The sequence below is a fragment of the Hemitrygon akajei genome, chromosome 5 (assembly GCF_048418815.1).
Source record: "Hemitrygon akajei chromosome 5, sHemAka1.3, whole genome shotgun sequence".
Classification (NCBI taxonomy): Eukaryota; Metazoa; Chordata; class Chondrichthyes; order Myliobatiformes; family Dasyatidae; genus Hemitrygon; species Hemitrygon akajei.
In genome coordinates this window covers 51,478,713-51,504,194 of record NC_133128.1, presented here as the reverse complement: position 1 = coordinate 51,504,194, position 25,482 = coordinate 51,478,713, and the positions used below count along the sequence as shown (strand labels likewise).

General features: G+C 38.0%; 1 protein-coding gene across 4 annotated transcripts in view; it reads left to right on the top strand.

The window, feature by feature from the left end:
* Positions 1 to 25,482, top strand: part of usp9 (ubiquitin specific peptidase 9) — a 284,080-nt gene that overhangs the window by 90,556 nt on the left and 168,042 nt on the right. For all 4 annotated transcript variants that reach the window (XM_073045518.1, XM_073045519.1, XM_073045520.1 and 1 more), the window contains 8 exons: positions 1,557 to 1,702; positions 1,777 to 1,856; positions 6,478 to 6,590; positions 11,557 to 11,775; positions 14,136 to 14,251; positions 18,725 to 18,976; positions 19,056 to 19,194; positions 22,970 to 23,122. In XM_073045518.1, coding sequence (XP_072901619.1) covers positions 1,557 to 1,702; positions 1,777 to 1,856; positions 6,478 to 6,590; positions 11,557 to 11,775; positions 14,136 to 14,251; positions 18,725 to 18,976; positions 19,056 to 19,194; positions 22,970 to 23,122 — 1,218 coding nt within the window. The remainder of the gene's footprint in view (positions 1 to 1,556; positions 1,703 to 1,776; positions 1,857 to 6,477; positions 6,591 to 11,556; positions 11,776 to 14,135; positions 14,252 to 18,724; positions 18,977 to 19,055; positions 19,195 to 22,969; positions 23,123 to 25,482) is intronic.

The following is a 25,482-nucleotide window of genomic DNA, read 5'->3' as shown; positions in this document are numbered from 1 at the left end:
GGATTTCCTAATTAATTAATTAATTAATTAATTCTTTGAATCATTTTATAATAATAACTATAATTGAAATGACACTCCTAAAAATTAAATTCAGTAAAAGTCTGTGCTGAAGACTGGCATCATGTGGAGTCCCTTACATTTGTACCTCACTGTACCATTAATCTGCACCTCACTGCATTAATCTTCTCACTGTTAATATTTCCAAGCTTTGTGAGGTAAGAAACCAGCTAGACAATTTTTGCATGATATCCCACTAACATGAAAAACAACTAGATTATATATTGTCATTTGAAAGCTAAATATTCACTATTGTTCTACCGTGCTTTTATCTAATTTCTCATTTCATGCTCACTTGAGAGATCAGGTATCTTAATGCTTCCCTTTTAAAATATTAGTGTAACATCAGATCAGATTTATTGATTTATGTATGTCGTGAAACTTGTTTTGTGGTAGCAGTACTTCCTAAAAATTACAAGTTGCAAAATAAGTAAATAATATAAAAGACAAATAATGAGGTCTCTTTGGATATCTGATGACAGAGGGGAAGGAGCTGTTTTAAAAAGGGATCATCAGGCTCCAACCTCCTCCCTCATGGTAATAATGTGAAGAGGGCACATCTGGGATGTTGAGAGTTTTTGGATGCTGACTTTTTGAGGTACCTCAATGACAGGGAACATTGTACCCATGATAAAGCTTGTTGAGTTTAGAAACCTGTTTCAAACTGAACTTATGACTGCTTAGGTGATGTGCTCAAGTTGAATTTGGAAGGTATTACTGCCGAGCCAAGGCACACACTAACTACAGATTCTGCATTTTTCAGAATACTGCTGTAAATATTTCTTGTTATATGGCAATTGCTCACTTCACAGGCAAGATCAGTCAGAAAATCTTGTGAATTATATTTCACATTGCTCGGTTAATAATTCTCTTCATGTACTAGTGCTCTTTATTTTGATCCAGCTGAATTATTTTTATTAATGTATTGTGTAAATTGTACATACTATATCAATTTGTACTTAAAAGATTAAGAGTTTAATTTAAAAGTGTTTTTATCTCTATGATCTTAGTTAAATACTGATTTTTTTGCTTATATCCTTCATATACATGAGGAGTAAAAATCTTTACATTATGTCTCCGTCTAAATGTGCAATTTACAATAAATAGTATGTACAACAGGATAGTCAATATAACATAGAAATACAGTTGTGTCAGCATGATTTAGCAGTCTGATGGCCGGGTGCAAGAAGCTGTCCCGGACGGAGCCTGTTGGTCCTGGCTTTTATGCTGTGGTACCATTTCCCAGATGGTAGCAGCTGGAAGAGTTTGTGGTTGGGGTGACTCAGGTCCCCATGATCCACCACAGAGTCCTGCAATTGAGGGAAGTACAGTTCCCATACCAGGCAGTGATACAGCCAGTCAGGATGCTTAATAAGAATAAGTTTTCAGACAGACAATTGGATTTATGAATAGGCTTTCAGAAAGACAGTTGCATTTATGAATTGGATAAAGTAGTGCAGAAACAAAATTGAATTTACTTCTTTGCTCTTGTCCAACAGATCTCCTCACCCAACACATCAAGTGAAAATTCACCAGTTAGCCCTCCTGATGAACAAGGACAAGGTGATGCTCCTCCTCAACTTGAGGAAGAGGAGCCTGCATTTCCTCATACCGACTTAGCAAAGCTGGATGATATGATTAATAGGTGAGTGTACCTAGACTGAAACAATAATAAATGCATTCATGTGCAAATTGTTAATTTTTTCTTGCATTTTGCAGGCCTCGTTGGGTGGTCCCAGTGTTGCCGAAAGGTGAATTAGAAGTTTTACTTGAAGCTGCTATAGACCTTAGTAAAAAAAGTAAGTAGTTTTCCCAGACTATTTTAATTTTATCGGAAGATAGGTTCTTCGCATGTTAGAATGGCGACAGATTGATTTGTTGAACTGTAATTATTTAGATTGAGGAACATACTTTGTTTTAGATAAAATAAAACTGAAGATCTGGGAGAGAAAGATCATATTGGGAGCCATCTGACAGCCACTTTCTGAAAAGTGGAAAAAAAATCATGTTGGGAAACAGATATTCACCAGGTTAGGCAGCTTTTGTTGAGAGGAAATGGTGTTAATATTTCAGCAATAGGTACTATGTGACTTGAATACTCAACATTTCTTGTAACTGTTTGCTTTTTCATTGTGTCATTGCTGCTCATTTGAGGCAAAAAAAAGGAACATTTTCAGCAGAATCTGCCTTTTTGTCTAGTATAAAAGAAAATGCTTCACCTTGAAAATCTATCTTATGATTTGATGTCAAGTCACTTTTTATTGTCATATCGACCATAATTGCTGGTACAGTACACAGTAAAAGTGAGACAACATTTTTCAGGACCATGGTGCTACATGAAACAGTACCAAAACTACACTGAGCTACATAAAAACAACACAGAAAAAACTCACTAGACTGCAGACCTACCCAGGACTGCATAAAGTGCACAAAACAGTGCAGGCATTACGTCAAATAATAAACAAGACAATAGGCACAGTAGAGGGCAGTAAGTTGCTGTCAGTCCAGACTCTGGGTATTGAGGAGTCTGATGGCTTGGGGGAAGAAACAGTTCATAGTCTGGTCGTGAGAGCCTGAATGCTTTGGTGCCTTTTCCCAGATGGCAGGAGGGAGAAGAGTTCGTATGAGGGATGCGTGGGGTCCTTCATAATGCTGTTTGCTTTGCGGATGCAGCGTGTAGCGTAAATGTCCATAATGGCGGGAAGAGAGACCCCGCTGATCTTCTCAGCTGACCTCACTATCCGCTGCAGGGTGTTGCAATCTGAACCAGGCAGTGATGCAGCCGTTCAGGATGCTCTCAATACAACCTCTGTAGAATGTGATGAGGATGGGGGTGGGAGATGGACTTTCCTCAGCCTTCGCAGAAAGTAGAGACGCTGCTGGGCTTTCTTTGCTATGGAGCTGGTGTTGAAGGACCAGGTGAGATTCTGTGCCATGTGAACACCAAGAAATTTGGTGCTCTTAACGATCTCTACCAAGGACCACAATGCTCAGCGGAGAGTGGTCGCTCCGTGCCCTCCTGAAGTCAACAACCATCTCTTTTGTTCACATTCAGAGACAGGTTGTTGGCTCTGCACCAGTCCGTTAGCCGCTACACCTCCTCTCTGTATGCTGACTTGTCGTTCTTGCTGATGAGACCCACCACGTAGTGTCATCGGCGAACTTGATGATGTGGTTCGAGCTGTGTGTTGCAGCACAGTTATGGGTCAGCAGAGTGAACAGCAGTGGACTGAGCACACAGCCCTGGAGGCCCCCCGTGCTCAATGTGATGGTGTTGGGGATGCTGCCTCTGATCTGGACTGACTGAGGTCTCCCAGTCAGGAAGTCTAGTATCCAGTTGCAGAGGGAGGTGTTCAGGCCCAATAGGCTCAGCTTTCCTATCAGTTTCTGAGGAATGATTGTATTGAATGCTGAACTGAATGAACAGCATTCAAACGTACGAGTCTTTTTTGTTCAGGTGGGTTAGGGCCAGGTGGAGGGTGATGGCAATGGCGTCATCCGTTGAACGGTTGGGAATGGTACATGAACTGCAGGGGATCCAGTGAGGGGGCAGCAGGGTTTTGATGTGCCTCATGGCAAGCCTCTTGAAGCACTTCATGATGATGGATGTGAGTGCAAAGGGGCAGTAGTCATTGAGGCAGGACACTGAAGAGTTTTTTGGCACGGGGATGATGGTGGTGGCCTTGAAGCATGTTGGAGCGATAGGAGATGTTGAAGATGTCAGTGAGAACATCTGCTAGCTGATCTGCACATCCTCTAAGCACTCTGCCAGGAACATTGTTTGGTCCAGCAGCCTTCCGTGGGTTGACCCTGCACAGGGTTCTCCTCATGTTGGCCACAGTGAGACACAGAACCTGGTCATTTGGAGGAGGGGTGGACTTCCTCGCTGCCATGTCATTTTCCGCCTCAAAATGAGCGTAGAAGTTGTTCAGCGCATCTGGGAGGGTGGCATCACCTGCACAGTCAGGTGATGTCCTGTAGTTGGTGATGTCATGAATGCCCTTCCACATGCGCCGCGTGTTGCTGCTGTCCTGGAAGTGGCTGTGGATTTGCTGGGCGTGTGCATGCTTTGCCTTTTTGATGACACGGGACAGTTTGGCCCTCCCTGTTGTTAGGGCTGCCTTGTCGCCTGCTCTGAAGGTGGAGTCACAGCTCCTCAGCAGCGCACGCACCTCCGCGGTCATCCATGGCTTCTGGTTGGCACGTATAGTGATGGTCTTGGACACAGTAACATCATCAATGCACTTGCTGATGCAGCTAGTCTCTGATGCTGTGTACTCCTCTTAAGTTGGTAGAGTCACCATTGGTTGCAGACTCCCTGAACATGTGCCAGTCAGTGTGCTCAAAGCAGTCTTGAAGAGCAGAGATGGCTCCTGCTGGCCAGGTTTTCACCTGCTTCTGAACTGGTCTGGAACACCTGACGAGCGGTCTGTATGCTGGGATTAGTGTAACAGAGATGTCTGAGAAACTGGGGTGGGGGCGGGACTCCGCCCAGTACGCATCAGGGATGTTTGTGTAAACAAGGTCCAACGCGTTCTCCCCTCTCGTTGCAAAGTCCACATACTGATGGAATCTGGGGAGCACTGACTTGAGGTTGAGGTTCATTGGAGTCGGATGTATTCCAATTTATTGTTCAGGGAGCAGACATTGGAGAGCAGAATGGACGGGAGAGCCAGCTGGCTAGGGTTTGCTTTTTGCCTGGCACGGACCCCTGCCCGCTTGCCTCGCTTCTGCTGCCTTGCACACCGCTTATGACGTCCCCACCAGCATCAGGCATCTCCAAGGACTGTAGGCCCGATACCTTCAGTAAGCCGAGGTCACGTAATTTAACTGGCAGATCTTCATGAAGGTTTGTTTTTGGGTAATCTCTGTATTGTAGCAGTATCTGGCGATGGTAGATAGTCGCTCTGTTATCCATGTGCCCTAATCAAAAATTGTGCCTCAAAATTAAATTATAAAATTAATTTAATTGTAAATTTTCTCCGTACTCTTTCAACCTTTTTTTATACCTTTCTTGCATGTAGATGACCAAAACTGCACACAATACCCCAAATTAGGCTTCAAAATGCATCAAAAGCATGCAGTTTTGTTCTTATCCAGGATAAACTTAATCTGTGATCTCAGTGTTTCAGCATATCTTCGTATTCCTTTCTTATGTATTTACCAAGTTTTCCATCAGATACATCCATTCATTTCAACTTACTTACTCCTTGTAATAAATTTCGTATTGGAATTATTACTCTTGGATTTAAATGTTCTAATTTTGGTTGGTTTCATTGTATAACAATTTTATTGACTTTCACACTGCCAAATCCTTTTGAGATTGAGAGACTTAACGATTCACTTTCAAGACTTTGGATTCCATCTATGGAACTTAAGTATTTTCTTAGCTTTATTAAGTATACTACAATCAAATGATAATTGGCAATCTTTAATTGTGTCAACAAATTGATGTTTGATGAACATTTCACTTTTCTGTGCTGATCTTTTGAATCACAAAGCCTGTTCATGCTCCCAAAAGTTGCTTCAAAGCTCTTTTGTGTCGTACCTAATTGATAAATTGTATATATTATGCTTTTCCTGATCAACTTTCAATTCTTTATACAGTTCAGTGGTGTTGTGGAATTCCTTAAACTATGGCAAGCTGAGTAGTTTTAACTATGGATCATAAAATAATATAATTGTAAGATGCATTATTTGTCTAGCACTTTGAATAATAAAAAATGTATAGTTTTCTCATTGGAAAACATGGTCTAAAGTTTTCATTCAGAGGTTTTAAAGTAGGAATTGCATGTTTAACTGTGAGCCTTGTGCTCAAGAGGTTATTCCCATGAACATTTTATTCAAATTTTTAAATTAGACCTTGAATAAATTCTGAGTGTACAGAGTGGTGGGTAAATTAAATAATGTCTGAGTTGTGTAAAGCCAAACCAAGTTTAGTTCCATATTCATTGGTATTTGACTCAAGAATGGTTACCTTAAAAGAGTCGGTGTTGGTAAAACTCTATCTGTTGTCTGGTTATTTGGAAATCTGTATAGCTTGGTGTCTGGCTAACTGGGTGATTTTGTTTTCTCCCAATCTCTGAACCTACTTGATTTTGTTTCCGAAGCTCAGTTTAAACACTTGGGACCTGTTCCCTGCACTCTCTTTTAGGCATGCTGGGTTTACTGTAAAATTTATCCTACCATATAATATTTTACACTGAATTAATAATGTGTTATGATATTAAAAGGAATAACATTCAATACCTGGAAAATCTGCCAATATGGCACCACTAAAGTCTTGAACAAGCTAGATTGATGGCATTTTACTCAAAATAAAAATCATTTTTGTGATATTTGTGATTTATTATGCTGTTCTATGGAGATGATGCTGACTGCAAGATGTAACCAATAGTTATAATTTTCTTTCATTTTAAGGCCTTGATATTAAAAGTGAAGCATGTCAACGCTTTTTTCGTGATGGGCTCACAATTTCATTCACAAAAATTCTAACAGATGAGGCTGTGAGTGGCTGGAAATTCGAAATTCATGTAAGTATTTTCTTATATAAAAATTGCTTTGTTGTAAATTTACTATTTTGTTTAAAGTTTCATGTTCAACAGGTCAACCTATCAGTTTCATAATTCATGTTAATTTAAAGAATTTTAGTGAAAGTTTTTAAGCTTATATATTTGCATATATTGTCCTAAGTTTTTTTTCACCTTAATCAGTAGCAACTGTTATTCTTTTACTTTAGTGGACAACGTGCAATATAGCAGCAGATTCAGGTTCTTTCACTGTTCCCACAGTAATTTAATTTTAATAACAAATCTTTGCTTTACCAAATGTTTTATTGTTAAATATTTGTGGTTTCATAATTTAAAAGAGTAGGATGTAATGAATCTTGAGGATAAGGAATGTGTGGGAGCAGTACCCATAATCAGAGATCGCCGCCACCCACTTCATGCTCTCTTCACGCTGCTGCCATCAGTTAGAAAGTACAAGAGCCTCAGGACTCACCACTAGGTTCAAGAACAGTTCCTATCCCTCTACCATCAGGCTCCTGAATAAAAGGGCATAACTACGTTCACTTGTCCCATTATTGAAATGTTCCCACAACCAATGAAGTAACTTTTAAGGACTCTTTATCGCACATTATGTTCTAGTTATTTATTGCTAATTATTTATATTTGCATTTTGTTGTTTATTGTCTTCTGCACTCTAGTTGATCTTTGTAGTTATAGCTACTATTCTATGTAATTGCTGAGTTATGCGCACAAGAAAATGGATCTTAGGGTTCTATCTGGTGACATAATGTACTTTGATAATAAAATTTACCTTGAACTTTAAAATTGTTGTAAAGACCCCAAAGAGTACACAGAAGCAATGATGTTGGATTAAAGATGCATAATGCGTAATTTTTCAGAAGTTTTACAGTTTGGTAAAGCCACTCCACAAATTAAGACCTTATGTATTACAAGGTAGGTCCAGGGAATAGGTCATAATCTCTTTTTTTTAACGTTTATTTAACATTTATCCCTAATTGCTCTTGAGATGATGAGCTGCTACTATGAAACACTGTAGATTTTGTTAGTTTTTGGTGTTGGTTGAAGCATTTTGATGCAGTGGTAGTGAACGATTTGTCATACTTTTTCAAGTCAGGATGGAGAATGATATTTTAGGTAGCAGGTGATGTTGCTCCTATCTCTAGCACCTGTACTCTATTTGGCAAAGTGGAATTTTCCAATGGTCAACCATTTTAATTTGTATCCCAATTCTCATTCCAACATGTTGCTTCATGGCCGCCTCTTTTCCACGATGAGGCCACTCTCAGGGTGCTGGAGCAGCACCTCATATTTCATCTAGGTAGCCTCCAACTTGATGGCATGAACATCAGAAGTTTCTCCTTCTGCTAAATATTTTTTCTTTCCCTCTTCTCTCCCCCTACCCCTTTTTTTATTACCAACTCCTCTTTCCCTTTCTCCAGTGGTCATCAGGTTCCTTCTTCTCCAATCCTTTACCTTCCCACACCCTGGCTTCACCTGTAGTTAGTCCTGCTACCCATCCCCCTCCCAACCTTTTAATTCTGGAGTCTTCCCCTTCTTTCCAGTCCCGAAGAAGCGTCTTGGCCTGAAATCTCAACTGTTTATTCATTTTTTTCCATGCTGCCTATCCTGCTGAGTTCTTTCAGCATTTTGTGTGTATTTCTCTGGTTCCCAGTTTTTCTAAATTATATTGGTATATGTTTCAGAGGTACTGAAGAAGCTTCAACAGGTTCTTAGATGAAACAAACTGTACCCAAGTTGAGATATGTTGGATGTGGAGGATGGTGTACAGTTTGGCTAAATATTTTGTTTTCAGTTATGTAAAGCTTAAAGCATGCATCCAGGCAAGTGTTCCATAAATACCCTGCTTTCTTGCTTATTAGTGATGGGAAAAAATTAAATACGAACAAGTGGCAGGAGTAGGTTGCTGGCCCCTTGAGACTACTCCACCATTTGGGAACATCATAGCTGATTTGATTGTAAAGTCGATTCTGGGTTCCTGTTCGTAGCTGTAACATTTCACCTCCTTATTCAGCAGGGATCTCTCCACCTATGCCTTAAATATTCAGCAACTGTGTCTATCACCCTTTTCATAGAATCATGCAGCACAGAAGTTGTCCCTTTTGGCCCAATTCATCCATGCTGACGGTGATGCCTTTTTATACTAATCCTACTTGCTAGCATTAGGTTTGTATCCCTCTAATTTGTGTCTATTGAAGGACCGTCCAAATGCCTTTTAAACAAGTATCTGCTTCTCCCACCTCCTTTGGCAGCTCATTTCAAATAACCATTACATTATGTGTGGAAAAACTTGTCTTCTTAGATCTTCTTTAAATTCCTCTCCTTTCACCTTAAACCTGTGCTATCTAGTTGTAGAATGTAATTTACTCCATAAATGTCTTTGCCCCTCGTAATGTTATAACCTGTATAGGGTCACCCCTCATCCTCTTGACACACCAGTGAGAATAAACATAGCTTCTCTGGTTCATTGTTAAAGCTACATCCTGGTGAATCTCTTCTGTTAATGAACTTTTTTACCAATTCCTTCCTCTAGTGTGGCAACCAAAACAAAGACCCATGATCTTAAGAGAAATACTTTTGCCTCATCTCAATTTTAAGTGGGTAACCCCTTTTAAACAGAAACCTCCACATCTACCTGTTTATATAGCAATCACATTCCATCTTAATCTTGTAAACTCTAGTACAAACAAACCTAGCCTGTCACCTCAACTATGGAATTTGGCTATTCAGAATTTTTTGTGCCTACATAGGACATCTTGAACACTTCAATTGTTAGTCTAGTAAACCTCAACATCCTTATCTTTAAATGAGACCAATACTGTGTGTATATAGTGCTTCTGATGTGATCCCAGCAAAGCCCTATATCACTGTCATAACCTATCTACTTTCCTATTCAGTATCTCTGGCAATAACTGTTAACTGTCTGCTAGATTGTAATGCACGCATACTATCCATATTGCATATCTTATGCAAGAATAGGAATTTCACCTTACACTTAAGATTTCTGTAATTTGCTTTTCAATAAATATGCTGTTATTATTTAAGTTAAAATTGACATTGTCACAATTTTACATAGTTTTCTCCATTGACTAGATATTATTATTGAATACTTGTTGTCTATCGCATCTGCTGTATCTGGTGAAAGATTTAGCAATGATGTTGCCAGACATTTAAAGGAAGACATTTAAAAATATTTTGTAGCTATTTCCTATCATTTGGGTGCTATGGTTGTTAGATGTCATATTTAAGTTAATGCCTAAATGTCCTCTTGCTGCAAGTGGACATTGTCCAGAACTGTCCATTAATTTGAATGCTGTGCAATCATTAGCAGGCAATCTCACTTCTGACTTAATGATGGATGGCAGTATCTTGAGGCTGCAATGATACACATTCAGCAACCACAAACCATCACAGTGCTGTGTTGTGTCTCCTTCCAGTGGAGCATTTTTAATAATCTCTGTTTTGCAAGCTTTATGTGGTTTAATGTTATATGGGTGTCACCTCAACTATGAAATTTGGCTATTCAGAATTTTTTGTGCCTACATCGGAAGTACAGTCAGCCTTCCTTATTCGCGAATTCCGCATCTGCGAATTCAGCCAACCGCGAATTGAGAAAACCCAGAAGTGCTCTTCCAGCACTTGTTCTTTGAGCATGTATAGACTTTTTTTCTTGGCATTATTCCCTAAACAATGCAGTATAACAACTATTTTACATAGCATTTACATTGTATTAGGTATTATAAGTAGTGCAGTGATGATTTAAAGTATACGGGAGGATGTGCATGGGTTATCATGGATCGGGATCGAAAAAAATTGGAAGTTCTCTTAGTAAGTTGGAACAGGTACATCCGGTATTATTTAGCATCAGTTAGTCAAATGCTTGTCTTAGTATATAGTATATATTTTACCTTTCTATGCATATAAAATGCTTAAGAACGTCTGTTTCAGTGCTGAGCTCGGGAACTTCCGTTCCCGAGTTCGATCCAGTAACAGACTGCTCCCGAATGTGCTCTCCACTGTGCTGGGTTGATGTGGAGGATCAAAAACCCAAAACCCAATAATTAAACCACTGCATTGTTTAGCAATAATTGTAGTTTTCATCGGGGCAGGACCTTTCTCACTTCATCCTTTAAAATTGTTCCTATCGTTGACCGACATAGCCTAATGCTTTTCCAGTGACCGATGGCGTTTCACCTCTTTCCAAACGCTTTATTATTTCCACTTTATTTTCAATCGTGATCGTGATTATTTTCGTGAACAGAAACACTGCGGATTCAGAGCCTACCACCGCTCCTAATGTCCATCGCACTGAGACAAGTTAAATAAGGTCTGGGGTTCCGCTGGGTCCTAAGGAGCACCGCATTAACATAGATTGAATAAGGGACTTGAGCATCCGCAATTTTTGGTATCTGCGAGGGATCCCGGAACCAATCCCTCACGGATAAGGAGGGCCGACTGTATTTATCAATTAGATTTCAGGGAAGCACACAAAGTTTAAAATAAGTTTACCTCTATTTCAGCATAAATATTCTAATAACATATTAATGCATGTACTGCTGCAATCCAGCCAAAGTGAAGAAAATGTTCTCTTTCTCAAATATTTTAATTGTTATGTCGTTGATTTTTAAAATTTTATCTTGCTTACAGTTCAAATGAGGGAAGCAAACAAAATCTTATGACCTGCCATTTAGTAAGCACCTAACACTTGTGCAAGTTTGCCCATTTGTGAGAACTATTTGGGATAATTGCTCCGTTTCATCAAAAATGCTGCACTTAAGATAAAATTAGTATTACATGAAAGATTGGAGTGTAGCAGCAGATTGGCAGCGTCAGGATATTAGCATTGCTAATATGATTCCACTGATGTGTGGAAATACTAATTTTTTTTTTGCTGATCTGATGTATTATTGCAAACTTTGCCTTAATGCTTAACTTTTCTTTTTTCCTTAAGAGATGTATTATAAATAATACCCATCGCCTCATAGAACTGTGTGTGGCCAAGCTGTCCCAGGACTGGTTTCCTCTTCTTGAACTCCTTGCAATGGCCTTAAATCCTCACTGCAAATTTCATATCTACAATGGTACTCGCCCCTCTGAAACTGTTCCTGCTGGAGTGCAGTTGGCTGAAGATGAACTCTTTGCACGCCCACCTGACCCACGTTCACCCAAGGTAAGGAGAAACTAAAATTTGTTATTCCCATTTGAATTACATAATTACAAATAGTTGTTACAACTTTTGAATGTTATCACTACCCCGAACTTGTACCTTGATGTCGGCTTATTTCCAAAACTTTTAAAATAATTTTAAAGATTTACTTTCATTTTTTGAATTATCTGTTATTGCCACTTAATGTATGAATGCCCAAGATAGAAATATGAAATTATTATAAATTGAAAGCAGCTCATTTAGGATGCAAATATAAAATATTCAAAGGAGTGATTTGTCCTTTTTCTCTAACCCAAATGTTATTTAGTTTTACTGTTGTAATGAAAACCAATTAAAACTTGGCCTTTTAGATCTTTCCAAAAGTTTGTTCTACAAATGTATGCCAAGCATATTGACCACACTGCAACATTCAACAGGTCTGCACCACCTGTGGGAAGAGATTAAGATTTCAGGTCAGACACTCTTCTGGTGAAGATTTAGGACCTGAAAACCTAACACTTTCTACAGATGCTGCCTGACCTGAGAGTTAGCAGTACATTCTGTTTCATTTTCAGATTTCTGGCATGTCCAGTTTATATATTTTTAATGTTAACATCATTACTGATTTGGTTTCTTTCTACTGAGTTACATTTTCTATTGGAGCAGAAGCTAATATATTAAAATTATATTTAAGTGGGAGTCATTAGCTGGATTTCCACACTTGGTAGTTGCCATACAGTTCTTACAGTTCTATAACCCTTCATACCTTAACTAATTAAGAACCTATCAAAGTCTGTCTTAAATATACCCAAGGACTTGGTCTCCACAATCACCTATGGCAACATATTCCACCGATTCATCATACTGGCTAAGGAAATTCCTCCTCCGTTCTAAATGGACATTCTCTTCTGAGACAGTGCTCTCTAGTCCTCGATTCTCTCACCTTAGGAAATATTCTCTCCACATCCACCCTATTGAGATCTTTCAACATTTGATAGATTTCAGTGAGATCCCCTTGCATTCTTCTGATTTCCAGTGAGTACAGGTCCAGAGCCATCAAACACTCCTCATATGGTAAGCTTTTCAGTCCCAGAATCATTTTTGTGAACCTCCTTTGAACCCTTTCCAATGTCTGCGAATCCTTTCTGAGGTTAAGGGGCCTAACACTGGTCACAATACTCCAAGTGAGTTCTCACCATGCCTTATAAAACATCAACATTACAGCCTTGCTTTTGTATTCTATTCCTCTCAAAATGAATGCTAAAATTGCATTTGTCTTTCTCATCAATGACTCAACATGCAAATTAGCCTTCAGGGAAACCTGCACGAGGACTGTTAAGTCCCTTTGCACCTCAAATTTTTAAATTTTTCTGTGCATTTAGAAAACAATCTACGCTTTTACTACTTCCACTGAGTGCATGGCCATACTTTTCCTGACACTGTTCCATTTGCCAATTCTTTGCCCATTCTTCTAAGTCCTTCGGGAGCCCCTCCACTTCTTCAGCAGTACCTGCCCCTCTGCCTATCTTTGTATTGTCTGCAAACTTGGCCACAAAGCCATCAATTCCATCATCCAACTCACTGACGTATAACGTAAAAATAAATGGTCCCCACACAGACCCCTATGAAACACCACTAGTCACTGGCAACCAAACAGAAAAAGCTCTTTATTCTCACTCTTTCCTGCTGCCAATCAGTCACTGCTTTATCCATTTTAGTATCTTTCCTGTAATACTATGGGCTTTTAAGTTGTTCAGCAGACTCATGCGTGACACCTTATCAAAGGTCTTCTGAAAATCCAAGTGCATCCATCAGTTCTCCTTTGTCTATCCTGCTTGTAATTTCTTCAAAGAATTCCAGCAGATTTGTGGATTACAGTATTAATTACCAAGCTCTATGGCTCCTTTCAAGCATTAGGATGAAATAATAATGCAGAACTGTGGGAATTTAGCACTGATATTTATCAGAGGTATAGTTAACATGAAGCACCATGTCCTATGGTAAGAACTTTAGCATCATTAATTCTGAAATATTCCAATAAAGTTAATATTTCTGTGTAAGTTAATTATAATTTCATATAACTAAAGTGAATGTTAAATTTGCTTGCCACTATGACTGTCCTATGAATTCTGAGTTGCAGCAAAATTGCTTCAGCGAGAGGCAATCATGATTCGTAGAAACATAGATCAAGGCACAGTTACTTGTGCTTGTGAAATGTTCATGGTATTTTAGAACCTGAAGAAAAATATTTTATTTCTTTTCTTGAAATTGGATTGTACACTGAAATTGAGATGACCTTTTGGTTTCTCATGATTACCAAGGCATTGTTACAATAGTTTAGTGTCAATAGATTACATGAATTTTGACTTTTAACTTTTCTGTAGGGTTGGCTTGTGGATCTTATCAACAAGTTAGGCACATTAAATGGATTCCAGATTCTACATGATCGGTTTGTCAGTGGGTCAGCATTAAATGTTCAGATAATTGCAGCACTCATCAAGTAAGCAGATTTTTTTGTCATGTTAATAATTAAATGTGTGAATATTTAAATTAAAGGTTTAAATCTCAATAGTAGTTTTTAAAGTGAACAAATCAGCAAAGTTATTTGTCAGGCATTTATAATTAAGGCACATGAAATTTTTGTGGTGGATGGCTACTATAAAAACAGATGAAGATGAGTTGCAAGGGAAGATATGACAACCATCCCATTGCAAAAGATAACACTCTTGAAGTCAAAGGTTACTGTCCAAGTTCTTTACCGCAGACTTGACCTCAAGCCATGCTGATGTTGTAGAGCCATCAGTCAACTAAGATGATATCAGTTGGAGTCAGAGCTCACTAAGGAAAGAAATGTGGTAGAGAGCAATAATCACAAGTATCTGCACTTTTTTTGGGAGAAGTTCCTCAGTGTTGCTTCTCAGGCATTTACATCTTAAGTTGTTTTATAATAAGACCATTCATCACAAGGTTTGAAAAAGAGGTAATCTGTTATTCCATCATATTAAGTTCCACGTGCAGCTTGGTAAGCAAAGCAGTCTACGCCTGGCTGAAGAAGGGTGCAGACTAAATTAAGGCATAAGCTGAGAAACTTATATGTACTAGCCTCTTAAATATTGTGACCAGGAGCAAGTTAGTGGTGAGTGACTTGTTTTTTTATCTCTCTCAAAATCCTTTCTTTCACCCACATTACATGTGTTAGGAATATGATGAAATATCCCCCAGACCCTTTGTTGAATGCTATCTTAAAACTATGACAAAAATGTGAAAGCATATGGAACCTTTTACATTAAAAATATTTTTTTTAATGTAATGAACTCGTGTGCTTGAAAAATAATTAAAGACATCGGAACATTTAGATAATAAATCTGTTTCCCTTCTCCCAGGTAGTTTGTGCCTGTCATTTCAGCAGTTACTTTAACATCCACCTAGCCAGTCCCCAGTTTTGCCAACTCATTTTATGCAGTATTTCTCCCCAAGTCTTAAAATTGCATCCTTGCTGCAATTTCTGTTATGGCCTTCAATATCTATTGTGGTAACACCATGTTCCATTAGGCCTTCTTTTTGTGGAGTACTAAATGCAGATAGCAAACTGTTTTGTTAACAGTTTGATTTATTCTTCATCTTGTGAATGTATGCAAACTGTATATATTGTGCTCTAGAAGACAGAAGAATCTGAATTCTTATTGGCAATTTTCTCCATAAAGTAGGTGTTTCCATATTCTTGTACCATTTGATATTGTTTGTATCAATGAGTGGACAAGTGTGCCAGTGTACCTTATTACTGGAGTATTTTGCTATTCTTGGCTAATCATGTACACTGTTTGAAATATCTTTGTTTAAATTATATTGACTTGTCACTGTCATTTGTTTAATTTGCATTAAAGTTTAATAATTTATTCTGTGCAGTTATAATTCTGGCATTCAGGTTTTAGCATGTTACCTTGCCTTAAGTTATACATCTCTGATTTACTTGGCTACCTGATATGGCTTTCTCTGCTGTATGTGCTGAGTTGCCTCATACTCTGTATTTTTTAAAAATACTGATATGTTTAATCTAATATGAAATCAATCAGCTAAACACTGGTGAAGGAATGTCCAGTGTTTGACACCATTACCTTTGCAACTTTGTGGTACTAAATTTTTCAAAGAGCATGTACCACAGTGTTCAAAAGAAACAAAAACAGATTTGTATTTTGTAATGTAATTGATTGTTGGAATTAATTTAAGGACAGTGGAAAAGACAATACTGAGTACATTTTTGTATCTGCAATAATCTTCCTCTTATCTATGATTTTCATTGCCCAGTATTAAAGTAAGCCAAATTGCCCATTCAGATATCTGTTGCTGTGTACTGTTTATTGGTTATTGATATAATATAAATTGATCTCAATCAATGCTGGAGATTGGTATTTAAAAAGAGTTCCAGCATTGTGCTTAAGCTGTTGTTCATCAGCAAATTTCAAATAACTGAATCTCTCACCCACATGGCAACATCACTTGTTTGACTTCCTGTTTTACTTGTTTGGATACCAGAGGGGCTAAAGAATATTTCAGTTGAAAGGTTTTCCCTTGAAGCTCTTCAAGAATGTAAAAGCATATTAAATATTCTGTGACTTGCCTGTGCTCGACTTGACTGGAATCCTGGATATATTGAAGAAATCTCAGTTCTTATTTTTTTGTTCTGAGATTGCAAAGTTCAAATTAATAAGTTATATAATAAAATGTGACTGGACTATTGAGAAACTTAGAAAAATTAGAAGTCTTCACTTAAAAAAGCTGCTTGAATCACAACATTTGTCATCAATTTGATTGTAAATGTGTCAGATTTCCACTGTAGTAATTAGATTAAGACTGCCTTTGTCATGGAAAATCATCAAAAATTCTTTTTCAGCTTAGTTGAACTATTAAAAAGCATCAACACAGTTATGTAATTAAACACATTATATTCAATAAAGGCTATTTTCTTGCTTCTGTAAATTCCTGCATAATACATGTAGTGTGAAATTATATTTGTTTTCAGCCTCAAGCAGCCTATCATAAATTTTTAAAAACTTTCTTGAGGAAGCAACAGTTTTGGGGGAAAAAATTCTCCAGTGCTTTTAGGTTTTGTTGGAATGCAAGCAACAGATCACAAAGGGAACATATGAAACCACACACTGCATCAACAAAACAATCTACTAGTTTTGGAGGCATTGAGATAACCAACTGCCATCTTCAAAAGTAACAATCCTTGTGTTCAATCATAAACAAGAGAAAATCTATGGATGCTTCAAATCCAAGCATCACACAAAATGCTGGAGGAACTCAGCAGGATGGGCAGCATCTATGGAAAAGTGTACAGTTGATATTTCAGGCCAAGACCCTTCATTGGGACCGGAAAAAATATACTAATAACAAAAAAGTTGTTTTATGGCATGGAGCTTTATGAGGTGAAGAGAGCTGTCAAAATTTTCACCAACAACTTTTTTAAAAACTTGTTAGCCACTCAAGGAATAATCATAGAAAGGATTCTTGACCTCAACTTTGTAGACACCAAGTTTAGGTTTACTACTTGCACCCTCGTCACTTGAAAATGAGTGGAAAAATATGCCTTTCATCTCACCTGTGGCCACCTTGACATATAAAGCGATCATTACCATTTACATTTGAAGATGATATTTAAAAGCAAGATAGTTGACATCGGTCCTTGAGCCTGCCCCGCTATCTGCTTGGTCATTTCTTTCTGATTGCAAATTCTGTATTCTTGACTTATTGATAAGCGAGTGTAGGAAATAGGAAACACCTTTGATTTGAGAAATCTTGCTTTCATAAGTTTGCTTCTGGAACAGAATTATTTATAAAATTAGAAAATATAAAAAAACTTGTGTTGCATATTCAATTTGTATCTTTGATTATCAAAGCTTTTTCTTTTTGGAGGATTTAATAAAAAAAAAGACCACTAAATATCTGGGTCAAGCTGAAATTCTTCTGTTTCACCTTTGCAACACCCAAAATTTTAAAACCAAAAATTAAAAATTTTAATTTTAAACTTTTAAGACAGTTCTTATAGTATTTTAATGCTTCTGTGCATGGACATCTCAACCTCATGAGATAAACATTAATCAAACAGTCTTGCATCTACTGAGACAATGAATAATTTTATACTTAGCTTAGATGAAAATCTTGGTGTGCACAAGTCAGTGAAATGCAACTTAAGGCATAAAAGTGTGATGCTGCTTATGGCATTGTAATTCCACTTATTGGTAGAACAAGTATTTGTTTAGTCTTTAAACACAGCTTGGTTTACAGTACTGTGCAAAAGTTTAAGGTACCCTAGGATTTTTTTTATTGTCTCAGATGGCATTTCCTCCACAGAGCCCTGTTCTTGGTATCATTGAGACTATCTGGTATTACCTGGAGAGACAAAAGCAATGAGACAGGCAAAGCCTGCAGAACTGTGGGAAGTTCTCCAAGATGCTTAGAAGAACCTAATAAGAAGAATTTTCTTATTAAAGAGAATTGATGCAGTTTATATTGATTTAACTTTTTTTACTGTCTAATCTTCATAGTAAATGTTTTAATATTTAGAAACTTCAATTCAGCATCTTTGCTTCACAGGATTCTATTATATGTGTCTCCTGCACAGTTCTGTATGCAAAGTATTGTCTTGATTATTTTTCATTTTCGTTCTCTGAAATTTTTGTAGTTGACGTAGTTGGGGAAAAAATCTGTAAAGTTATGACCTGATGCAATTTTGCAATGTTAAGTAATTAAACTAATCAGAATAATTTTAATTTAGTATTAACCGATATAATACAATTTATCATATATCATATTTTTTTAAAATAGTTGCTTTGCCTATGGATTCTTAAAGTAACCTTTTACCAAACTGAATGAAAAAGCTCTTAAACTGATCTAGACACAAACCTGAGTAATTCAGCAACAAGTACAGTTAATTATTTGAATTCTGATAATTGCTTGTAATTCTTTGCAGACCTTTTGGCCAGTGTTACGAATTTCTCACCTTACATACAGTGAAGAAGTACTTCCTTCCAATAATAGAAATGGTTCCACAGTTTCTAGAAAACCTAACAGATGAGGAACTGAAGAAAGAAGCAAAGAATGAAGCCAAAAATGATGCTCTATCTATGATAATTAAATCGCTGAAAAATTTAGCTTCACGTGTTCCTGGGCAGGAGGAGACAGTCAAAAGTTTAGAAATATTTAGGTTAAAAATGATATTAAGGTAACTAATATTTTGAAAAATAATCAAGTTGAAGTTACCATAAATTAGCTTTGTCGTAACTTAGCTTTGTTATTTGCAGATTGTTGCAAATTTCATCTTTCAATGGGAAGATGAATGCACTAAATGAAGTTAACAAGGTGATTTCTAGTGTGTCTTATTATACTCATCGCCATGGCAGTCCTGAAGAAGAAGAATGGTTGACAGCAGAGAGAATGGCAGTAAGTGGTAAAATTATTTCTGTATCCCAGCAATAAATATTAAAATTACCCTATTATCCTAGAAGATCTGATAAATGGCTATTGCTCAATTTTAAATATTTTCATGGATCATTTTGTAGCTGCTTGAGGATGTGTTATTCATTTAACTTAAGTGTTCAACTTTGGATGCAAATTTTCTGCCTCACAAAACTAAAGTTTGTGGCATAACTGTATTGCATAAGACTGATGATGCATTATTGGATTTGCAAGATAAAGGAGCAAAAACAATATTTTAACAACTTTTTATTCACAATTGATTGTCAAGGTCTTTAATAATTGGAGTTTATTTATAATTGTCTTTATGTTTATGTTTCTATGCATACTCAGAGGTATGGGAATTACTGGAAAAATATCTGAGGGATGGAATTGGTCTGAACTTGAAAAGACAGGGATAAGTTGAAAATAGTACAGTTTTGTTATGTGGAGATCCTGTCTGACCAATTTTTTGAAGCAGTAATGAAATGTATTCTGAGGATTGTGTGGTTTATGTAGTCTGCGTAGACTTGAGTAAGGCATTTGACAGAGACTGGTCCATAAGTTTAGAATCCATAAGATCCAGGATAAGATGCAAAATTTGCTAGATACAGGTTGAGTACCCTTCATCTGAAATCCAGAATCTTTTTTGAGCTCTGACATGACCTCACAAATAGCAAATTCCTCAAGGTGTTGAGAAAATGCCCAGGCAATATGTAGGTCTCTGAGCTCCAGAGGTACTTATGAGAAGAGACTTCATATATGTAATGAACAGAAGTTAATGTAAAATAGAAAAGCACCGCATTAACAAAAAATGAGTATTGAAAGAGCATCGAGTGAACATATGCCGCATAATTGTATGTTGATCATGAAACAAGCAAACATCTTTCACAACAAACTGAAAATTGAAGATAATTGTAAACAGTCAATATTGCATAAATTTAAGAAAAGGCACGACATTACATTGTTAAAGATTTGTAACAGTCAGCTGATCACAAAGCAGCAGAGAAATTCATGGATGTATTTGCAGAGATTGTCACAGATGAAAATTTAGCACATTAATGGCTGCATAAGACTTTTTACCGGTGGTGAACAAATTCAGAATTGGAAATGATGGTGATATCAAGCTATCTCATTGTATATTCCAAGATTCAAAAAAAATCCAAAACACTTCTGGCTTCCCCAAACATTTTGGATAAGGTGTACCCAAACTGTAATTGGAATCTGTGATTGTAGTGGTTGCTTTTATGATTGGATCAGGTGCAGTTTGTTGTATGCATTAACAATCTGGATATAAATTTCAGAAGTTAGCTTACTTGCAGGTGAGAAGAGCATTGGTAGTGAGGACGATGGTGGTAGGCTACAGAATAATAGTCATCAGTTGTTAGATGAACAAAGTAATGGTAGATGGAATTTAATCATTCCGAGTTCAAGGTGCTGCGCTTTGGGAGAACTTTTGAATAGCAGGGCGTTATGAAGATGAGGTCTTGTAAGTTGGAGAGGACCTGTATGCATAGTTATACATATGTCCACACCAACTATCAAGTACCTGGTGGACCAAATGGCCTGTTTCTATGTTATATGACTGACTCTATTACTTTAGTATTCAATTCTGTCCTTTGGGTCTATGAGCATCTCAACTCTTCTTCCACTGAGCAGCATGTGTTGTCTAACTATTCTCTAATATAGCTACTCTCTAATGTAATGGAGACTGAACTACAGGGACAGAGGAGTGAATGTGCTTTCCCTTCTGCCGTGATTGATGGAGTTAACTCTCAATCTTTGTTTCTCAATCTTTTCTCTCTCTGTTCCACTCACCCCTCCCCCAGAAGGACAGTGCTTCCCCCTAGTCTTTAACTTTCATTCAGTGAGTCACAACAGCCAGCATGTCATTCTTTGTCATATCTGCCATCTGCAATGAGATCCCACCACCTGGTACATCTTCTCGTTTCTACCTTTTTCTGCCTTCTGCAGGGATGACTCTGTAACTCCCTAATCAGCTTATCCCTCCCTGACCCCTGGCACTTTTCCCCTCCTCGCAGGAGGTGGTGTACTTGTCATTGCAGCTCCTTCTTCACCACCATCCAGCATCTAAAGTGCTCTTCCAGGTAAGATAAGATTCATGTGCACCTTCTCCAACCTTAAAAAAAATCTGCAGATGCTGGATGAAGAGTCCTACAGTTGAAATATCAACTGTTATTCCTTTCCATAGACGCTGCCTGATCTCCCGAGTTCCTCCAGCATTTTGTATGTGTTACTCCTCCAACCTTGTCTACTGCATTTGGGCGTCCTCTTATGTTAGCGAGTCCAAATGCAGATTGAGTGACTATTCTCAGAGCACTAGCACTTGGTCTACAATGGTCACCTCATGCCTCCTAGTTGCATGCCATTTTCAATTTTTTTTTCCATTTCCCATATGACCTGACCATCATTTGTCTTCTCTACTCACAGGATGAGGCCCAACATAAGCTAGAGGAACAACTCGCCATATTTAAACTGGGTAGCATACATTCCAATGCCATGAATATTGAGTTTTCTGATTTTGGGTAACCATCTCCTCCAGGAGTTATTTCTCTCATCTTTCTCCTCTGCACCCTCCCCACCAATCCTTGGTTCCTCCTATTTTTGTCCACTTTTCTTCGTGGCTCCCCCATGTCTCCCCTTCATCTATCTTTGTTGCACAAGCCACCCACCCTGTACACACACGAACAGTTCACCTACAGGTTCCCATCCTACACTCATCTGTCATTTTGCCACATTTCTTTATCAGAATCCAGCACTGCTACTTCTCTTATGTTGCTGCTTACCTCACTCAGGCAGCTGCCTCCAATTTTCATACTCCACTCACTCTACCTTGCTCCATCTGCTTCTCCATGCTTTTCTCTTTGACTCCATCTAACAGCAACCCTCAGTCACAGTCTCCCAATTCCACCTTTTCTTCTCTCCCCTACCTGGTACAACCTTCTTGTCAACTTATGTGTACCTTGTCGATCTGCCTCTCTACCAGAGGACTTGAGGTAAACAAACATAGTTTACTTAAGATTACATACTGTTTATTAGCAAGCTTGCATCTCAGTAGATACTACAAATCCTCCATTCATTGAGCCTGCAAAATCTGTAATTGTGAGCCCCGAGCACTGTCTGGGGCTGCTTGTTAAACATTCGTTATCACATATGTACTCTGATTAGTGTTTACGCATAGCAGCTGTCTCATGCATCAAGCACTCCTTTGTTCCTTGCATCTATCCCACGGTTAGCAGATTAGTTATCTTGCAACATTATTCACATAGCATGACTAGTCAAGCTGCAAATGTCAATCAGGTTTTAGCCCTTTTAATTCTGTATATAATTCCATATCCTCAGTCCACCAATGAACTTGGACTTCTTTCTGACTAGAACCACCCTCTTCATACTGACCATCTCACCACTCCATTTTATCCTTAAGCAGGCTTTTACTCCAAAATGCAGACAGTTTCTTTCCTCATACTTGTATTGCTCATCCCGCTGACTCCCTCAGCAGATTGTTTGATTCACTAATGAAATTTGATTTCAGCTTTGTTGTGAATAATATGTGAATTAATGCAGAACTTTCTCCGTTGTTACTTTCAATTCTGGTTGTTAGAAAACTGAAAGCTTGAAAATAATTAGTTAGTGATTGTTGGGAAAGCAAATTTGTTTCATCCTACAATTTAGGATTTTTCTCTGAATAACAGAAACAATTTATGTTAATATGTTTTTAATCTGACCTGATTTGATTTTGTAGGAGTGGATTCAGCAAAACAATATTCTGTCAATTGTGTTGCGTGACAGTCTACATCAACCTCAATATGTTGAAAAACTGGAGAAAATACTTCGCTTTGTAATAAAAGAGAAAGCACTCACCCTGCAAGATCTTGACAACATTTGGGCAGCACAGGTGAGGAAATAAGAACCATTCAAATTCATCCTTTTCTGATTCTGTTTGGTCAGAAATATGTGAATTTATTAAAGGATAATCTTAATTATTTCTTTGTCTTTTCTAGATTGAAACTGTGTAATTCCTACCCCCCAAATAAAAAAAACTAATTTTCAGAACTGTAAACCTTTGTATTTCTGAAGTATCACTTCAAATTGAATTTATTTCTCGCTTCTGTGCACATTACCTATGAGGAAGTACTTTAAAATAAATTGCAAGAGCTCAGTGTGCCACTTTTTAATCTCCTGATCAGTTTTACATCAGTGTGCACTGTCCTTGTTTAGGAATTCAGATGGCCATAAAGCCCTATGGCTTTAGTTGTCAATGCATCTAGAGTTGCTAGCTTCAGTCATTCATTGAACCTCTTGTGCATTTCAGAAATTTGTGATATGTATGGGATCATGAATATATTTTTGATTGTGTGTTACAATACTACAGATAAAGTTTCTGTTTGCATGCCTGGATAGACAGTAGATTTCAAAATCTGGTAAAACAGAAATTCATGTCTTTGCCTTTGACAGACTTGATGTGCAGTTGGTTCACATTTCCTTGACAACAGTGGTATTTCTTCAAAATTTATTGCTATTAAATAGTTTGAAAATGATAAATCTGAAAGGGTACAACATCTCCAAAGAGGAGAAGATGCTCTTCCTCAAGTTCTTAATATAACAATGTATTGGCCACAGAATTCAGAGTGGAATAGAGAATAGAAGTGGCAGGCAATTGGGAGCTCAGTCATCCGTGTGGTCTGAATGCAAGTGCTTTGTAAGTTGACCACCAACTTGTGTGTGGATTCTCCAGTGTAGAAGAGACCGTGTTTGTAAATACCGAATGTAGTAGAATAAAAGTGCAATTGAATCACTTCTTCACCTTGAAGGACTATTTGGGTTTTGGATGGCAGGAAAGGGTGAGGGCGAGTGCACTGAAAAGAAGAGTGGTTGGTGGGGATGGAAGAGCAGATCAGAGAGTGCCGAAGGGCGCAGACCCATTATAATGCTGAGATAGAAGAAGGTGTTGGGTGGTTGAATCTCTTCAAGTTGCTGGAATTTGCAAAGATTGTCCTGATGAATGCAGAGGATGAAAAGTGAAGGTCAGCAGAGTTCTATCTCCTGTTCAGGAGGAAGACAAATAGGAAGAACAAAACTGCAGGAAATGTGTGGAATATAGTCATGGTGCCTAGAAAGTCACAGTTAAGAAAGATAACTCACAAGCACCTGTGTGGAAAGACTTTATTTTGAAAAAAAAAGCACGATAGGGAGAGGAACCAGGGACCAGGGAAGTGAAATGGGGAACCTAGAGGAGGCAGGATGGGAGAAAGTGCAATCAAGAAGCTGTGGGAGTCTGTTGGATTGTAATGCATTTTTGGTATTAACTGATTCACTGATATAAAGATGGAGAGATCCAAGAAAGGAACATAATGAGTCAGAGATGGACCAATTGAAAGTGAGAGTGTAAATTGGCAGCAAAGTAATACATTTTTAAGCTCTGCTTGATGCAGGAAGCAGCACTAATACAGCCATTGATAGATTGTTCAAAGCAAAGTTATTATTAGAGTACATATGTGCCCTCTCGTGTTGGCCATTTCAGCCCTGGGAAAAAGCCTCTGACTATTCACACAATCAGTGCCTCTTATCATCTTGCACAACTCTATCAGGTGACATAGGTACATGGAGCTTAGAAGAATAGAGGGCTATGGGTAACCCTTGGTAATTTCTAAAGTAATTACATGTTCGGCACAGCATTGTGGGCCGAGGGGCCTGTATTGTGCTGTTGGTTTTCTATGTGTCACCATGTACAACCCCAAGAATTCATTTACTTCTGGCCATACTCAGTAAATCTATAGAATAATAACCATAACAGAATCAGTGAAAGACCACACTAACTTGGGTGTTCAGCCAGCATGCAAAAGACAACAATCTGTGCAAGTGCAAAAAGAAAGATAATGAGATGAGTAGACCTTGAAAGTGAGCCATTGGTTGTGGGAGTATTTCATTGATGGGATGAGTGAAGTTATCCCCTTTTGGTTCAAGAGCCTGATGGCTGAGTAGTAGTAATTGTTCCTGAACCTGGTGTTGTGACCCCTGAGGCTCTTGTACCACCTTCTTGATGGCAACAGTGAGAAGAGGTGTAAGTTCCTGATGAATGCTACTTTCCCGTGATGGGCTGAACATGTACACTACTTTCTGTAGGATTTTCTGTTCAAAGGCATTGAGGTGTCAATACCAGGATGTGATGTAGCCAATCAATATACTTTCCACTGCACATCTAGGGAAGTTTGTTAAAGTTTTAGATGTTGCGCTGAATATCCACAAACTCCTAAG